An 18,999-nucleotide genomic window follows, 5' to 3' on the forward strand; every position below is an offset into this window, starting at 1 on the left:
GTCCGTGGCATGCGGGATCTTCCCGGACCAGAGCTCGAACCTGTGTCCCCTGCATTGGCAGGCGGATTCCCCTGTGTTGACAGGCGGATTCCCATCCACTGCACCACCAGGGAAGCCCACCGAGTCTTTCTGCCAAATATTTTTGGCTCTGTGGGCCAGACATTCTCTGTCACAACTAATCAGCTCTGCCCTTTTAATGCGAAAGCAGTCTTGGAGTTGTGTAAATTTATGGGTGTGGCTATGTTCCAATAAAACTTTATTCACAAAACAGGTGGCGGGCTGGATTTGGTCCGTGGCTCATGGTTTGCTGACCCGTGGTTTAGAATAAAAAGATGATGATGTGTAACAGGAAAAAGCAATCTACTCAGTTCAAGAAACTGACTGCATAAACACAAACTCCTGGAATTTAAATCAAAACCCAGGACAAACATGGGAGGTGAGATACCAAAAGGACAAGTAAAATTGCTGAAGTGATTTTAGGCCACAAAGCCAAAATTCTACTCTAGTGTGTTCTTTATGGATCATGCCTAGATCAGTTCTGGATAAAGTAATGTGAACAGGAGCACGTTCAACTGAGATTGGTGATAAAAGACCCAACCAGAAACGGCTTTTGTGTTTCATCTGGTGTGTGTGCCTGCCACCTCACCTCACCCCACCCCCAATCCGTTGCTGGTGGCCACTGCATGGAAAAGGATCATGAGACTTCACATGTGGACCTAGAGAGAACGAGGGCCATACTGATTAGTAATGTCTGTCATGGGTACAAAAGGGGAGAACAATGATGCGTGTGCCACATAACTGCCGTCTGTAAAACCGTATCTCATGAGGAAGGATAGGGAGTCGATAAATGGACTTTGTTGCCCCAAGTAAGTTGCATAACCCAAAATATAATTATCTTCAAACGGAAAAAACAGTACTACACTTTCTAAATATTAATCTGATCTTGCTAATGATGAGCATGACTTACCCAAAATAGTTTATTACAGCAGGCAGTAGGAGGCCGGGCTAGATCACCTCTGAATATTCTTCTCAGCCCTGCATAGGACTCTGATTTTTTTCAAGATGCCTCATTGTACTATCCCAGCTGTATTCCAGGTGGCTTAGTCTTCCCAGAAGCTTTGCTTTGAAGACGTCATGAATATTTAAACAAACTTCAGGCTAAACATTTTTCACGCTTCTCATTTCACCCACAGTCCAAAGCTGGGTTTCGTTTGGCAAGAAGGCTCATTTTTGAGACGTGTGTATGTGCACATATATGCGTATACACCCACTGGCATTGTGTTATATACACATACTCGGACCTCCAAGGTGCATGTATGTAAATTCCTCCTCTTATACCTTTTTTTTTAATACATTTATTTATTTTTGGCTGCATTGGGTCTTCGCTGCTGCGCGCAGGCTTTCTCTAGTTGTGGAGAGCGGGGACTACTCTTCGTTGCAGTGTATGGGCTCTAGGCGTGTAGGTTTCAGTAGTTGCGGCTCGCGGGCTCTAGAGCGCAGACTCAGTAGTTGTGGCGCACGGTCTTAGCTGCTCCGCAGCATGTGGGCTCTTCCCAGACCAGGGATCGAACCCATGTCCCCTGCATTGGCAGATGGATTCTTAACCACTGCGCCACCAGGGAAGGCCCCTCCTCTTAAATCTTGACACTCAGCTCTGAAGTTAAAGTCTGCAGTTAAAGGCCACTGACTGTCTTCAGGCAAACCAGCAGGTATGCAGTTAAGTATGGACAGACTGATTACTTGGAAATGACCTGCTAATGTTCCCACTGCAGTTATTCATTGACTGTGACTTCAGAACCACAGTGACAGTGAGAAAGCCAATGTCCCTTTCATTGTCTTGATGGGTAAGAGTCTCAATGAGTCACAGAAGGTCCCAGAGAGAGGTGGGAGCAGGTAAGGCCTGAAGGGCTGAGGTAAAGAGGGTTGGTTAAATACACATATCTTTTTTTCTCTTTTCCATGAAATCCCATGAAGACAACTACAGGGGTGTTTTGTTGTTGTTGTTTTAGGGTTTACACCCACCAGAACTGAGAGAACAGGCAAGGAAAAAAACAAATTGCAGAAGCTGAATGCAGATGAAAAAAACAGAACAAAATCTTAAGCCAGCAGTTGATAAAGCAGAGGAACATGGATTAGCAGCACCTAATCAGAAAGGAAGATACCCCTAGAAATGAAGGTGAAGGCAGTGGGAACGGTTGAAATTCAGTTTAAGAAGCTCTGAGTTCCCGAGATCTGTCTCCCTACTTCATACAGCAAGATTGCCAAGATCCCAACCTGGCAAGAGACCAGAGATTTCTCCTCTAGAGAAGATAAAACTAAAGGTCTCTGGACGAAAGGACTCCAGAACCACGTCCTACATTAAAAAAAAAAAAAAAAAAAAAAAAAGAGGGAATAAAAAATTAGAAAACAAAAATAGCTCTTAGTAAAAATATTTTTTGTTTTAATGAAAGAGCAGAAGTTAAACTCAATAGAAAGGTTGGAAAATAAAGTTAAGGAAATCACCCAGAATAGAAGGTAAAAAGATAAAGAAAAATAGGAAAGAAATGTAAATTTAAAGACTGTTATAGGAAGTCTACTATCCAAGTAACAGGAATCACTGAATGCAAGAACAGAAAAAATGGAGGGGAGGAAATCATGCATTATATTATTTACCTATTGCTGCATAAAAAAAATTACCCCAACCACACAGAAACTTATAACAAACATTTATTCTCTTAGCTAGTTTCTGAAGGTCAGGAATCTAGGAGCAGCTTAGTGCGGTAGTTCTGGCTCAGGGTCTCCTCAGAGGTTGCAGTCAAGCTGTCAGCGAGGGCTGCTGTCTCATCTGATGGCTGGACTGGGGCTAGAGGATTCTTTCCAAAGTGACTCACTCACATGGCTGTTGGCAGAAGCCTCAGTTGCTAGCTGGCTATTGGCAGGAGGCCTCAGTTCTTTACCACACGGAACTCCCCATAAGGCTTCTTCACATGGTAGCTGGCTTCCCCCAAAGCAAGTGATCCAAGAGAAAGAGAGAGCATGGCCAAATGGAAGTCATGGTGCCTTTTATAGCCCAATTTCAGAAGTGAATTATTATTATTTCCACTGTGTGCTATTGGTCACAGAGACCAATCCTGGTCCAATAATGAGAGTGAACTGTACAAGGTATGACTATCAGGAGGCGAGGACCATTGGGGCCATCTTGGAGGCTGCCTATCACATCCATGAAATAGGTATGTAGTATGTGTATATTTATGTATATGTGTATTTCAATTCTCAGAATTTGAGGACCTAAGTTTCCAGAATTGAAAAAGCCAACTAACTTAGCACAATGGGCCCACACCACAGCCTACTGTCATGAACTTTCAAAACACCAAGGAGGGACTTCCCTAGTGGTGCAGTTATTAAGAATCTGCCTGCCAATGCAGGGGACACAGGCTCAAGCCCTGGTCTGGGAAGATCCCACACACCGTGGAGCAACTAAGCCCGTGTGCCACAACTACTGAGCCTGCGCTCTAGAGCTGGTGAGCCACAACTAATGAGCCCACACGCCACAACTACTGAAGCCCATGTGCCCTAGAGCCTGTGCTCTGCAACAAAAAGCCATCACAATGAGAAGCCAGAGCACCGCAACAAAGAGTAGCCCCCGCTCGCTGCAACAAGAGAAAGCCCGCACACAGCAACAAAGACCCAACACAGCCAAAAATAAATAAATAAATAAAAGAAGAAGATACACAAATGGCCAACAGGCACATGAAAATCTGCTCAACAACACTTATCATCAGGAAATAAAAATCAAAACCACGAAATATTACCTCACACCTATAAAATGGTTATTAGCACAAAGACAAGAGTTAACAAGTGCTGGCCAGGATATGGAGAAAAGGGAACCCGTGTGCAGTGTTGATGGGAATGTAAATTTGTGCAGCCACTATGGAAAACAGTATGGAGGTTCCTCAAAAAAATTAAAAATAGAACTACCATATGATCCAGTGATCTCACTCCTGGGTATATATCCAAAGAAGATGAAATCATTATCTCAAAGAGATATCTGCACCCCACCTTGTTCACTGAAGAATTACTCACAAGAGCCAAGACATGAGAAAAACCTGTGTTCATTGACAGATGAATGGATAAAGAAAATGTGGTACAGGGAAGTCCCTGGCAGTCCAGTGGTTAGGACTCCACGCTTTCACTGCCATGGGCCTGGGCTTGATCCCTAGTCAGGGAACCAAGATCCCGTAAGCCACATAGCACAGCCATAAAAAAAAAAAAAAAAAAAGTAAAGTAAAACAAGAAAGAAAATGTGGTATATATACAAAATGGAATATTATTCAGCCATAAAAAAGAAAATCCTACCATTTGCAACAATATGAATGAAACTTGAGGGCATTATGTAAGTGAAATAAGTCAGACAAAGAAAAATGCTGTATGATATCACTTACATGTGGAATCTAAAAAAGATGAACTCATAGAGTAGACAGGTGGTTGCCAGAGGCAGGGCCTAGGAGGTGGGGGAAATGGGCGAAGGTGGTCAGAGGTACAAACCTCCAGTTTATTTTGTAAAGCCTGGGGATGTAATGGACAGCAGGGTAACTATAGTTAACAATACTGCACTGTACGCTTAGAAGGTGCTAAGATCATAAATCTTAAAAGTTCTCACCACGCACACACACACACACATAGAATGGTAACTAATAAGATGATGGATATGTTAACTAGCCTTATTGGTAATCACATCACAATACACAAATATATCAAATCATGTTGGACACCTTAAACTTGTACACAATGTCATATATCAATTATATCACGATAAAGCTGGGGAAAAAAGTCAAATAATCAGTAATCACAATGGCTTCAGACTTCTCAAGGGCAACATTGGAAGCTAGAAAGCAATCAACAGTGCCTTCAAATTCTTGAAGGAAAATGATTTCCAAGCCAGAATTAAACCCTCCAGAATGGAAAACATCGGAAAAGAAACAACCAAATTTCAGAAGCTGAAAAGTAAATTAAAAAAAAAAATCCTGAATTTTAAAACTTGACACTGAAGAACTTGAAAATAATGAATTAGCAGCACAGGGAACCTCTAGAAATGGAGGTTAAGGGAGGGAGGGGCTGTTTGAAATATGGTTAAGTGCTAAGTACTTAGCAGGCCTTTTCAGTTCTCGAAATATATAGGCCTAAATTCTAGGCATGAAAAACATAGTTATACCAGCCAAAGCATCAATGAAGAGAACAGAATAAAAGTGTTCTGAATCACGCTTGGTAAGTTACTGCAAGATGCGTTTTACCCAAATCGGGGAGGAAGCAGAGAAATAGGAAGACAAGAGAAACAAGAAATGGGAGATCCAAACCCAAAGAGAGGTAATGGGGAGCTCCAGGATGGTGGTGAAGCGGGACCCGAGGGACCACTGTGTGCCAGGCTGCAGGGCAACCAGTCCAGAGTGGAGGTCAGAGGTCCCCAGGGAGGATGCTTTTTGAGAGTGATGAAATGGATGGAATACCTGGCGCATCTCAGTGTATTGGGAGGAACTGAGACACTCAGTCAAGGCTTTGAGGTCGAATTTACAATAGTGCACAGAAAAGCAAGCAAACACAAAACTGTTTTAAAGAGCAAGATAATTATTGACTCCTGGGGAGAACACTGTCCAGGAAAGAAAAAGCAGTCATAGTTTACAACATGACTCAGCTCTGACTAGCATTTATATAGTCATATTATTATAAACACTGAATACTGACCTAATCAAGATTATGAAAGAACTATATTCTGGGGGAGTAGGGGATGGCTTCCACAGTGGGAATTTAATAGAGAATGCCTAGAACAGAAATATCTAGCATTGGTAACAAGGAGACACAGATAGAAGTTAAATACAAAAATAATCAGCTGGTTGATTCTGGGAGGGGAAATGAAGGAGAAAACAGGGAACTACTGTGTTTTGTGGCCAACTTTGTAGAATCCTTTGACTTTCTAAACTGCACGTGCATTACTTTGATCTTTGAAAGAGATTAATATGCTGCAATGAGAAATCAGGCAATAGGCAACCATTCATTCATTCAATAAGCATTTAATGTGTGCCTACAGTATACCAGTCCCTGGGAATTTGGAGGAAAAACAAAAAATGATCTAGGCCCTTTCCTCCCTGGCTCACAGTCCATTGGGTTTCTCAGCACAGCCAGAGGGGCAACAATTCAAACTCTCCTGTAGTGAGGCGTTAATATGGTGAAGGAAAGAGGCGTGGACACCTGCTTGTTTTGAATTTCAAGGTCTGTGGCTAGCGGTTTCTGTTGGCTTGCCTTGGGCAAGGTTGCTGTGGGCTTAGCCTCAAGTCATGATGGGACCCAAGCAGGTGGGGCAGATGACAACTGAAGTAATAATGATCCCTAACATGGGCAGTCGGCAATGTGGGATACATTTTCTAAAGCATTAGGGCAACCGAAGGTTTGTTTCAAGCATGAGGGTCATTGGCTGGCTGCTTTGTTTGCATGACCTAATTTAATCCTCACACTAAACTTCTGAGGTGGCTACTATTAATATCTCCACCTTCTAGATAAGGAAATTGGAGCCCAGAGAGGTTATGTGACCTGCCTAAGGTCACACAGCTCATAAGCAGCAGTGCTAAACCTCAAACCCAAGTCTTGAGTCTATGCCCTTCAGCCTTAAGACTGGGATTTTTCTCAGTCATTGGATTAAGAGCTGCAAGACCTGAATTCTAGCTCCTGCTCTACCAATAATCGGCTGTGTGATCTTAGGCAAGTCCCTTCCCTTCTCAATGTCTGTTTCCAGGTGTGAAAAACGAGGGGGTTGACTCAGATGACATCTAAGCATCCTCTATACTTTGGCAGTCTGTGTTAGCAATAGGGAAAGCCAATGGGAAAACGAAACACATGAATGGGGTGCAGAGGTGAACACACTTTTCTCCTCTGAGCCTCAACTGCCTCATCTGTAAAATTAGAGAATCATTAAGACACACCTCTCATGGTTGTTGAGTGTATTAAATAAGACAGCGTATGGAAAGTACTTAGCACTTGCCTGGGCACAGAGTAAGGGCTCAACCAACACGAGCCCTTATTCATTCCTACTACTCATATGCTTACAGGGCTCCACCACACTTGGATTCCTGAAAGTTTCCACTTCTGGTAAGGTCAAAGTACCATGTTTGTGGGAAGAAGGGGGGATCAAATCACAAGAAAAGGGAGTCAAACAAAATTACTGTCTGACAGGAACGTGTGCTGTTGCCCTTGATTGGTTTTGCATACGAGTTAGTTTACCAATACTTTCAGGAGCATGTAAGTGTGAAATTGGAAAGCGTCACCGCAGGACTGCCACAAGCCACTGCACTGGCGATATAAAAGGGGAGGCGAGGGGAATACGCTGGGCCAGGGAGAGGGAGAAAACTAGAGAGACAGAAAGGATAGGAAGGTGAGCCCCAGGTGTGGAAGGACAAAAAGACACAGGGCTGGGGAGCAAACTGGCTTTAAAGTTCAAAGCACATTCATCCAGATTGACTGTTTAACACACACTTCTTTGAGTTTTTAAACATGTCCCCACTGTCCCACCTCTGTGATTTCCCTCAAACCATTTCCTCTATATTATTTCCTATTCCCAGCCACGGACACTGCTCAAGGCCAGCCTAGCTTTCAGGCCAAGCTCCAATTTTCTTTTCTTTCAGAAGAAATTACAAAGCGTTCATGGTTAATAAGAATACAGACTCTGGGTCAGTGAGACCTGCTTTGGAATTGAGTTGGTTGAACTTGAGGAGAGTTCCTTCACCTCTCAAAACCTCAGCTTCCCAATCTGTAAAATGTAGATACATAGTAACAACCTCACAGGATTACAATGAATAATAAATGATGGTGTACATGAAGCCTTAACCATATGCTCAATAAATGTCAGCTGCTGTTATTTTCTCCATCACCCACACTCCTGTCCATTCCCCACACCTATTACATTGAACTAGAATTACTGACAACCATGGAACCGTGCTTCTGTCTCTGAATCCCCAAAAAAAGCCTAGTACGCTAGGTAACATGCAACAGATGCTGCATAATAAATATCTGAATTGAATGCAATGACTATCACATTCTCAAGCTCATGATTATTGACTGTTTCAAGTAAAAGAAAAAACATCCCAAGCAATTGGCTACAGGTGACCAAATGATCATGGCAGGGTTCCCAATCTTGTCTGGGATAAGAATGAACCTCTCCAGGAAACCATTCTGTGGCAGGGACCCTTGGGCTCCCATAATAATGAAAACAAGAACAATTAACAACTAACATGTATTGAGGACTTACTATGTCCCAAACACTACCTCTAAGGTTTATCCAAAATAAATCAGTTAATCCTCAAAGGAACTCCAGGGGCAATTCTCACCCCTACTTTACAGAGGAAACTGAGTGACCAGCTGCCCCAGTTTGCCAGTATCTGAGGGGGTTCCTCAGACTTTCAGAGCTAAACCCAGAAAGTCCCAAGCACGCTGGGACGAGTGTGCCCTAACACTGAAGCATACAGATATTAAGTAAATGTCCCAAGGTCAATGAGTGGCCAAATCAGGATGACAAACCCAGGAGCCCCATCACCTCTACTGCAGGCACAGACAAAGGCAAAAATGAACCCACTGAGACAAATTAGCCAGGTCATCAAGTGGGCTGTCCACCAGGCTTCCGAGCACAGAGTCTGACGCAAGTAAGTACTCAAATAATTGTCCCAACCGTGTTCTAACCGTGCACTGCCCAGAGCTACCCATATGACCTTAGGCAAATCATTATCATCTCTGGGCCTCAGATGTTTTCCTCTTCAAAATGAAGGGGTCACACTAAATCAGGATGGCAAATAAATCAGCTCCCTTGCCATGGCAGGCAAAAGTAAATGATTAGGCTACTACTTCCCACTCCACCCAGACTTGGGCCTCAGAATCCTTCTCAACCCAACACACTGGGTATTCACAACCCATTTACAGCTGATGCTTAGCATGATCTCTAAAGCCACCAGCTTTATCTTCACAGTCTGTTGGCACTCAACTAGCTTCCCAGGAATTGCTCTGGTCTCTTAGGATTTGGCACTCAGACTAACACCCAAGGATAGGGAGCAGTTGGATGGCAGCAGGATGACAATGGAAGGGCCAGTCTCCATAGACTGGGCACTCCGTGTCCAGTCCTATGCCATGTATACCTCACAGTACAGCACAGTGAACGAGAGCAGGGACTCAAGAGAGACCACTGGGCTCAGTATCCTGGCTCACCATTTACCAGCTGTGTGACCTTGGGCAAATTACCTAATGTTTCTTGATTTCCTCAACTACACAAGGAGGATTATAGTACTACCTACCTCACAGGATTATAAGGATTCAATTAGTTAATATGTGTAAAATGCCTGGCACGTAGTACACAGTAGATGTGTTAATACCAGAATTCTCAAAATCACCCTGTGAGGTGGATATTACTTAACAGATGAGGGAACTGAGATTCAGAGGGATTACGCTGCCCAAGATCACACAACTAGTTAAACAGCAAAGCCAGATTCAAACACTAATTTCTAAGCCTTTGCTCGCCACACTGCATTTCCGTAAACACTCAATGGTGAAATAAGGGATTCCTGATTAGCTGCAGGGCCTTGCCTGTACTCCTGAGGCTGCTGTGCTTCCACCCTCAGCACCTGCTTGACCTCCTGACACGGCTCTCCTAGCTGGCTCTTGAATACTGCCTGCTTCAACTCCTGGACCATCCACACCTTCGGCACAGAGAGAGCAGATACCAGAAAACCAGAACACAGACTGCTAAGTCTCCAGCTCCTGGGAAACAGGGGAGAGAATCTTTACAATTCTGATTATTGGTCTTCCCCTATCTGTAAAGCGAATTCTGCTATTTTATAGATTTCTATCTTTCAGGGAATTGAGCAAATGCAGATTAGAGAAAATGTGTAAAGGGATTAAGTACCTTAGGTACCTATGCTGTATCTTATCTACCTCACTCCCCTAGGGGTCCTCCTAAACATATGTATCTCTTTGTCTTAAAAATCATAGCTATTCACAAAAATATTCTGGTTAACACTAAAGTTGCTACAGCTAATATATTTCTTGCCATGCCATTACGTCCAGAAAGAGTGAGCTGGTGCCCACGTTTCTAGTTCATTCCATCTAGTGCCTTTTTTTTTTTGGCAGCACCACGTGTCATGCGCAACCTTAGTTCCCGGACCAGGGATCGAACCTGTGCCCCCTGCAATGGAAGTGCGGTGTCTAAACCACTGGACCGCCAAGGAAGTCCCAATATGCCTCCTTTTTAAAAGCTAGGAAAGTGCTTACCCAAAGATGGGGCTTGGAGAGTCTCTAACACTTGTGAGAGAGACCAGAAATTGGTTCCATTCTTGCTTCTGCCCAGGTTGCTGGCAGGAGCTGAGCAGGCAGCTTGCAGGTGACATAGAACCGTGTGCTCTTCCAGCCGGTGACTCCACAGGATGTGACATGGGAAGGTCCACTGACCTCCAGAGCGCAGTAATGGTACACGACGTCCAGCTCTCAGCGGCTCCTACCTCTCCTCCTCACTTTACAGACGATAGGAAAGGCAGGAAGAAAGTGAGTTGGAAAAATACAGATATGTGCTTCCCTCCAAAGTCTCTCTCGTCGCTTATGAGATAAAGTCAGCTCCATCCAGACCCATTACTCTCCACGTTCTAAACGGTTCCTTCCTTTGTGAAACTGTCATACTTGTGCCTTTTCAAAGGAAACAATCTCTTGGCCAGGGACTTGACTCTCTCAACTCTAATGCCAAGGGAGAACCCCAGAGTTATCCGGCAAGGGGAAGGGTCCCACAAAATAAGAGTGTTTTTACCTCTAAAATTTGCTCTGGATGTGTGTCCAAGAGGTGAGAACAGATAAAAGCAAACTCCCAGGGAAGCACTGGAAGAGAAAGGTGAGAATGCTGAATGTGATTTTAACAGATGAGGTTGGGAAAGGAGAGCAAAGGGTAGTAGGCAGGAAAGCTGGCTCAGATTCCAAAAGATGTGGACTTGGCCACTCAGTGTGTGACCTTGGAAAAGTTACTGAACCATCTTCTGTGACTAACAGAATCTCTTTCCTCCTCCGAAAACTGGTGATAACAGTGTATTCTCTCCAGGGTTGTCATGAGGCTTCAATGAGATGATGCAGGTGAAGGGCAGAGTGCCAAGAACTGGAGCCATTCTTACTAACCAGTCTGCCTCTCTTGGCCCATCATTTGACACTAACACTGTCTGACAGCTAACATTCATGGAGCACTTACTATGACCAGGCACAGTGCTGACCTCTGGGTTTCAAAGGAGAATTAAGTCTTGGCTTGATTATATTTGACGTATAAAGAGTACTCAGTTAAAGGCAGATACTAACGTCGAGGGCAAGCCCCGGTTAACAAACAGGAAGGCAAAATGGTTGACCTGAGTCTGCTTTTTGGCCTCTCCCACTTAGCCACACCCTTTGCTGCCAGCTCTTGCATCCCTGGTCAGCAGTCCCTAGCCTACATCAAGGACTTGGCTCTTCTAGAACAAATATGGAAGGACCCATAGACCTGAAGAGCTTGAAGGCTAAGATGATTAAAACAGAGAAAAGTTGTCGGGCTAGTAGTTACCCTAGCAAGGAGTGGTAACTGGAAGAAAGCCTACGGAGTTCATGGACGCTGGTAACGCTGTCTCTCGGCCTTGATGCTGGTTACATGGATGCTGTTGACGCTGTCTCTTGGTCTAGATGCTGGTTACATGGAGGCTGGTGACTCTGTCTCTTGGTCTAGATGCTGGTTACATGGAGGCTGGTGACTCTGTCTCTTGGTCTAGATGCTGGTTACATGGAGGCTGGTGACTCTGTCTCTTGGTTTAGATGCTGGTTACATGGACGCTGGTGACACTGTCTCTTGGTCTAGATGCTGGTTACGTGCATGTGTTCACACTGAGAAAACAACTTCTACAATTAAGACTTGTGCACTTTTCTGTATGAATGTTATGTTACAATAAAAAATTATTCAGATCGTGACTGCCCCTCTCCATTATGCAAAGCATGAAGCAGCCCTTCCCAATGGGTATTACAAGTACAACAGGGTGGCAAGCACAAGACGTCAGTCCCCAGTGGCAGCAAGCGGTCTTATCATTTTACTCGCTGGGAGCTGTGGAAATACCATGATGTTTGGTGAGACTGGCAAGTCCTGCTCTCGAGTACCCAATGAATAGCATCCTCCTCATCAGACCAGTTTACCTTAAGGTTTTTCCTATCTAAGGTCAATTTTATTCACTTTATTTTTTTAATTTTTTGGCTGCATTGGGTCTTCATTGCTATGCGCGGGCTTCTCACTGCAGTGGCTGCTCTTGTTGTGGAGCACGGGCTCAAGATGCACGGGCTTCAGTAGTTGTGGCTCGTGGGCTTAGCTGCTCGGCGGCATGTGGGATCTTCCCGGACCAGGGCTCCAACCCGTGTCTCCCGCATTGGCAGGCAGATTCTTAACCACTGTGCCACCAGGGAAGTCCCTATTTACTCCATTTTTAATCAGATTCTTTTATCCTCTCCAAACAGGAGACAGCTGGCTACATTTAAGGGTCGACACCCCTAGACCGATCTTTACAAACCTGAGAGTCAGTCTTGGACATCACTCCATATCTCACGCTTCATAACGAGCAGATGTCTAGTAGGTCCCTCCCTCTTCCCCAACTTCCTTCCTTCCCAATTGCTGGAGGTAAAACCTAAAATAAATTTCAATCATGTGTCAAGTCAATGGATATAATTTCAGTAAAAATATACAGACTACGTGCTGGTTTTCTCTTTCAAAGTTTATTGTCATTAAAAAAAAAATAAAACCCTCTACTTGTTACATTCACCTCTCAGAACATTTAATGTACCAGTTAATGATGTTATTGTAAAAAAAGCCCACCAACTGCTTGCAATGGCTCTAAGTTATCATTATTATTTTTTGCCATGTTCTGGTATTATAGTGGTTTAAACTCTTTGGAAAAAAATGGTGCAACATTAAGTAGCAAGATTTCAAATTCCCAGATTAGAAACAATTTTTATATCAGGAGGAATTTTAGTAAAAAATCCAATGATAAAAGGAAATGTTAATAGAAAAACAAAAATACTGTAAAAAATAGGATTCCCCCCACCCAGCCCCAAGTTAGGTTAAAAAAAAAAAAATGGAACCAATCCCACCCACCCCCCCATATTTCTCTTAGAAAAGTCACCCAGTCCTAAACGCAGGGTCTCACACACCAATACAAGTAGCCTGATTTGCAGACCAGCCGCTGGGATCTTACACTGGCCCCAGTCTGAAGGGTTTTTTTCAAAACTTAAGGTAAGTTAGGTAGTTAGACTTCCATAAATACTGGTATCCGAATGAATGAAAACATCCTGACTTTGGTATGGCTACAGAAATCTGGAAACTGTTCAAGAGGACACTGGCTTAGAGAGGGAGTTGAGGGAAGCACACAACAACCCCCAAGTGGAGGTAAAATAAACATTAGGCCACACCCAAAGCAAACACTGTGTGTAATACCTGAGGCTGATGCCTTGAACGAAACACACGCAAAGGTTCTTGATCAGAATCACACACATACAGCTTCTTGAACAGAGTAACACACATACAGGTTCTTGATCAGATTAACACATGTATAGGTTCTTGATTGGAACTGTCTGGACCAAACTTTATCCAAGTTACCACTTGCAGGAAACAGTTTGAATTTGGTAATTTATCCAGTACCCTGGAGTCCAAGAAGAGACAAAGACGTTTTGGAAGAAGAACAGCCACCCGGGCTAAAAGCCAGGCCCCTCTTATTCTAGGAAGCTCAAAGTCTGTTTTTTCCTTCTCTCGTTCAATTTTGCCCATCACAAAAGCACCTCCATCTCCCAACAAGGGGGCTCTTCCACCCCAGGTCACCACAGGGCCCTGTCTGAGGGGAAGAACTGCTGATTTTTCATCCCTGGAGTGATTCAATAAAAAGCAAGTCTTCCGGGATCAGGAATATAATTTACGGTGCTGTGTCTCAAGTGTACTTTACGGTTTCCCTCATTTTCACTAGATCATGATTGTTAAAGGTTGTGAGGATATTGAGAAGGCAGTGGTGGGGCTGCGACCATGCCAAAGTGTGGCCTCAAACATCCTCAAATTTACTGAAAAGGGTAAAGTGCCCGGTCTTCAAATCACCAGTTACTTCATGAAAGCACAAAGGACCCCCCAGACAAGGCAAGAAAACAAGGCAATTTGCTGCTGCATCCATGCAGAAAAGCAGTTATCGATACAATCCTTCCCCCAAAAAACAAACTTTGGTGCAGTGTTAGGAAGACAAGATTATCATTAAAAAAAAAAAAATTAAAAATTAAAATAAACCACCTTCGATGGCAACACACACTAAATATATCTAAATAAATTTCCATCACAGGGCACAAGGGGATAACAAAGAGCTCCCTGATATTATGGGAGGTAACACACACCACAGTGACAATTCGATCAAGAGAGAGCCTCCCTTACAGCAAAGGCCGCCAAGAAGAAACAAAAGGTGAAGCCCCTGTTTACTGTCGATCCGGTTCACTATTGCAAATATCATAATCATGGGGGGCTGGGAGGCAGAGAAGAAACTCAGAACGCCCAGGCAATTTTGATAAACAGCATCATTTGTCCTGTTCTATAAATGAGACTCCAACACCAGAAAAAAATGAGAGGAAAATTGGATTATAAATGAAAACTAAAATGTATCTGTACAAGTCTTTACTCTGAGTCAGTAGAGTTTGGCCTCTGTTGAAGCCAGGACTCTGGAGAAGGTGATTTACTTGTCATCACAGCTCTACAACTAGCTGTGGGGTGTGTACATCAAGAGACAACACGAAGACAATCACTTGAGACCAAGGGAATTACTTACAAAGATTTCCTAGGATGTATAAGGTGTACTGATTGCCCATAGAGATGCTAATACTTGCTCTAACCCCAAATACTTTAAACATCTTACGGTGGCAACTAGAATATTAGAAACAAAACAAGAAAATCATCAACCAGTGAGTTATTTCTCCCATTATGGGAATGAGGGAAAGGGAGCAGGGCAGGCTGTTTCACCAGGATCCATTAGGGGGAGTGCAGGTTTAGTGGCAGCCAACGGCCTTCCTCGTCTGCAACCTGGGCCAGATCTCCTGGGAGCCCGGAAGTGCCAACAAGGTTCCATGGGTTCGGAATGGCCAGGCACAACACTGGCATCAGCAGTGAGAAGAGTGCAATGTGAGTTACCAGTGAGAGTCTACAGATCACTGATGACTCCACCAACCATCTCACCTCCCCACCGACCACAGACAACCTGGATCACCAGCCGGCGGCAGGTGCCACCTCATCTACTTGGGAGCAGGAGAGAGGAGGGAATTACAAACGAAAGCTTCTGAAAATGACCGCTTCTTGTTCCAGTCTGAGCTAGAACAAATGCGTTTGAATGAACCACTTGCTTTAAACAACATTTAAAATATGGAACCTTCAGCACTTTATGATATGAAACGCCCCCTTCCCTCAACCCCATTTACTGCAGTGCACGTCGTCTCCCGGGCGAATTTTTCTGTCTTTCCGCCGGTGGAATGGATGGCATACGTCAGATGTTACACAAGGCATTCATTTCTCCGAGAAGGCTTAGAGCCAGGAGAATTAATCTCCTTCTGCTAGGATCTCTGCCCCAAGCTTCTGGGGAAATGGTGAATTGGGCTTGACAAGGAAGGTAGCTACATGATCCACTAATCAGATTCAAAACATGAAAATGCACTGAGGAGGGTACCCCTTCCCGCTCCTCATGACAGCAAGACCTACAGATAATTAAGAGAGACGTCCCTTCAAACTCAAAGGAGGCTTTAAAAAAAAAAAAAAAAAAGACAAAGTATAAGCAAAAAACAAAGAAATCAGTAAAGCAAACTCCCAATTCTCCTGAAAGTAAAATAGTCTCATGGTGACGGATGACTGGAAGAAGTCGAGGCAGGGAAAGAATGACACAAAGGCGGGAAGTGCCTGGCCACAAGGGCGCCTTGCAGAATCCACCACAGTGTTCTCCATTTTCCAAGGCCAAGCAAGTAGCAAGTCCCAAGTTAAAAACTTTCTATTAAGAGCAAAACAAAACCAAAAACCATTCCAGAAAAGGGGTCAAGGGAAGAACAACACTGGAGAAAGTCAGGCCGCTGACCTCCGGCGGATCACGAAGAGCCCGCGCTGAAGCTGACCCAAGTAAATCCTCATCTTGGTGCTGTCGCTTGTCTTCCTCACCCAGATCTGCAGGGGAGATGGAAAAGGAACAGGATGAGAGAGGCTAATCCTGAGGGGCAAATCAGAATGTTTGCATGAATTAGGTGTAGCCAGACAGCTGGCAACCTCTTCCTGTCAACCCGTGAGGCATTCACAGGCCTTGACCTCTGGCCTCCTAAAGGCACATCTCCACTGCAGAGAGCAGGCATCACCCTTGAATTCATTTCTCCCAGCCATCTCTCTTACACCTTTGAGTAAGAAAATGGAAAGCACGGTGTTCTTGAGTTCCATTTTTGCCTTCATCTTAAAGACTTTTTTTTTTTTAGACTGCACCGTGTAGCAGGTGGGCTCTTCTCTTAGTTCCCCGACCAGGTATCAAACCTGTGTCCCCTGCACTGGGAGTGTGGAGTCTTAACCACTGGACCACCAGGGAAGTCCCCTTAAGGACTCTTTTTGATATGGTATGACTACAGCATTATCAACATTCAAGACACATATATTCATAAACTTACAATCAAATTAGAAAATACTTTCCTTGCCCCTAGGGAGTTCCATAGTATAGCCTTTCAATTCTCTGGTTTCCTGGCAATTAAGGCTAATGGTCATAACAGCAAAAGATAGAAAAATTAACAACAAAAGAAATGCCCACGGGTGAGCGAAGGCCCAATGAGGATGCTGAGAAGGCCAAATTAGCTTAAGACAGTCCTTCCCTCCTGACCGCATCACTCTCCCACAGATGGGATCAGATGTCTGGCACTGTACAGGGCAGATGTATTCTTCCCTAGAACTGAAAATGAGCTCTTCCAGCATGGGGCCTGCCAGAACTGCCAAGTGCACCCAGTATGTGGCATCCCTGCAGCCAGGGAGGGCAAGGAGAGCTGCCACCTCGGTCACCTGACCCACTTGTGGGGGAGATTGCTGGAGGCCAGACACTGTGCTGACCAAACTGACCAAGCTCCCTCATCCTCAGAACAATCCTATGGAGTAAGTACTGTTATCACCTCCATTTTACAGAAGAGCAAGGCTGAGTCCACTTGTCCAATGGGAATCCTGGCGCCTGACATCAAAGCCCCTTGCTCTTCTTACCTGGTTCCCCACTTTCTCACCCCTTCTCTCATCCATGTTATTAACACGCGACCAGATGGAGACAAAAGCATAAATTTTTTAAAGATCTGCATCTCACCTATATATGCAAGTACAAGTTTACAGATACAGCTCCACCTTTGCCCATTCAGTTATCAGGTTTATAAAAAGCTTATTCAGGGCTTCCCTGGTGGCGCAGTGGTTGAGAGTCCGCCTGCCGATGCAGGAGAAACGGGTTCGTGCCCTGGTCCGAGAAGATCCCACATGCCCAGAGCGGCTGGGCCCGTGAGCCATGGTCGCTAAGCCTGCGCGTCCGGAGCCTGTGCTCCGCAACGGGAGAGGCCACAACAATGAGAAGCCCGCGTACCGGGGGAAAAAAAAAAAAAAAAAAAAAAAAAAGCTTATTCAGGGCTTCCCTGGTGGCGCAGTGCTTAAGAATCTGCCTGCCAATACAGGGGACACAGGTTCGCTTCCTTGTCCGGGAGGATCCCACATGCCTCGGAGCAACGAAGCCCTTACACCACAACTACTGAAGCCTGCACACCTAGAGCCCACGCTCCGCAACGAGAAGCCACTGCAATGCGAAGCCTGTGCACCACAATGAAGAGTAGCCCCGCTCACCACAACTAGAGAAAGCCCACGTGCAATAACGAAGACCAAACGCAGCCAAAAATAAATAAATAAATTTATTAAAAAAAAAAAAAGCTTATTCAGAAAAAGAGAAAGCTATTCTCAGTTTCTATTTCCTTACTGTGATTATTTAACAACAAAGAGACTTTAAAGTCAAATACACTTGTTTAAAAATAAAGACCTCACCTGAAGCTGAGCCTCTAAAGGACCTTGCAGAACCATTTTAAACTGAAAACTGACCCCAAGGAGGGCTGAAGAGCTAGTCACCAACATGCTCAGACCCACGCACCAAATATGCTCAGAGTCAAGTTATGCAGAAGCCAAGTAGCTTCAGTGTTACTTAGGATTTCACCTGAAAAAATGAGCTGGAATACTTCCAAGAAGTGAGAAATGTTTTCCCCGCTGCAAGCCTCCGACGCACTGAGCCTTCTCCCCTCCAGGAGACATGTCTCAGTGTCACCGTTTCCTTGTCAGACTTCGCTAACTATTATGTCAAAGGGTGACAATCTTCAACAGAGAGAGAGAAAAAAATCTAACTTGCATTTGTTTTCCTGAAAAGTCCTGAGGTGTCACAGAGAATAATGCATGGGTTCTGAAATTAGGTTCAGGGACGAGGAGGCCACACACTCTCTGTGCAGCAGCCCACATGGCCAGGCACACGTGTTCCACTGTGAAACTGCAAAGCCTCCTGCCAGGGCAGCGGCTCTCTGAGATGCCCTGTTCCGACCTGGCTTAGGGTGACACACAGATTGCGAGCCCAGAGGAAAATGACATTCATTTATCTGGAAGGCTCTCCCTAACTTCTAAGTTAACAATCATTTTGCTAACTAGTTGTCACATTTGAGGGCATTTTCAATTCAGGAAGCTGGGAGAATAGAATAGGCTTACGTTATTTCATAATCCAGCTTCATTAGACTTACTATGCTCTGGCATGAATAAGTTACAGAGGGAAGACACATAAAAATCAATTTCTTTGCAGACATTTGTGGACTGATAAAAGATCAAGCCAAACAGGCTATTAACGTTTTAAACTGTTTTTTGACTACTAACAATACCAGTTACACACTGCTGACACCCTCCTAAAGAAGGGTCAGCCGGAG

The 18,999-nt window shown here is 44.4% G+C and overlaps 1 protein-coding gene across 3 annotated transcripts in view; it reads right to left on the bottom strand.

Annotated features, from left to right (window-relative positions):
- SUDS3 (SDS3 homolog, SIN3A corepressor complex component) overlaps positions 1-18,999 on the bottom strand; it is a 291,148-nt gene that overhangs the window by 235,405 nt on the left and 36,744 nt on the right. For all 3 annotated transcript variants that reach the window (XM_060028081.1, XM_060028080.1, XM_060028079.1), the window contains exon 12: positions 16,128-16,213. In XM_060028081.1, the coding sequence (XP_059884064.1) occupies positions 16,128-16,213 (86 nt within the window). The remainder of the gene's footprint in view (positions 1-16,127; positions 16,214-18,999) is intronic.

This window comes from Delphinus delphis, chromosome 13 (genome assembly GCF_949987515.2).
Source record: "Delphinus delphis chromosome 13, mDelDel1.2, whole genome shotgun sequence".
Classification (NCBI taxonomy): domain Eukaryota; kingdom Metazoa; phylum Chordata; class Mammalia; order Artiodactyla; family Delphinidae; genus Delphinus; species Delphinus delphis.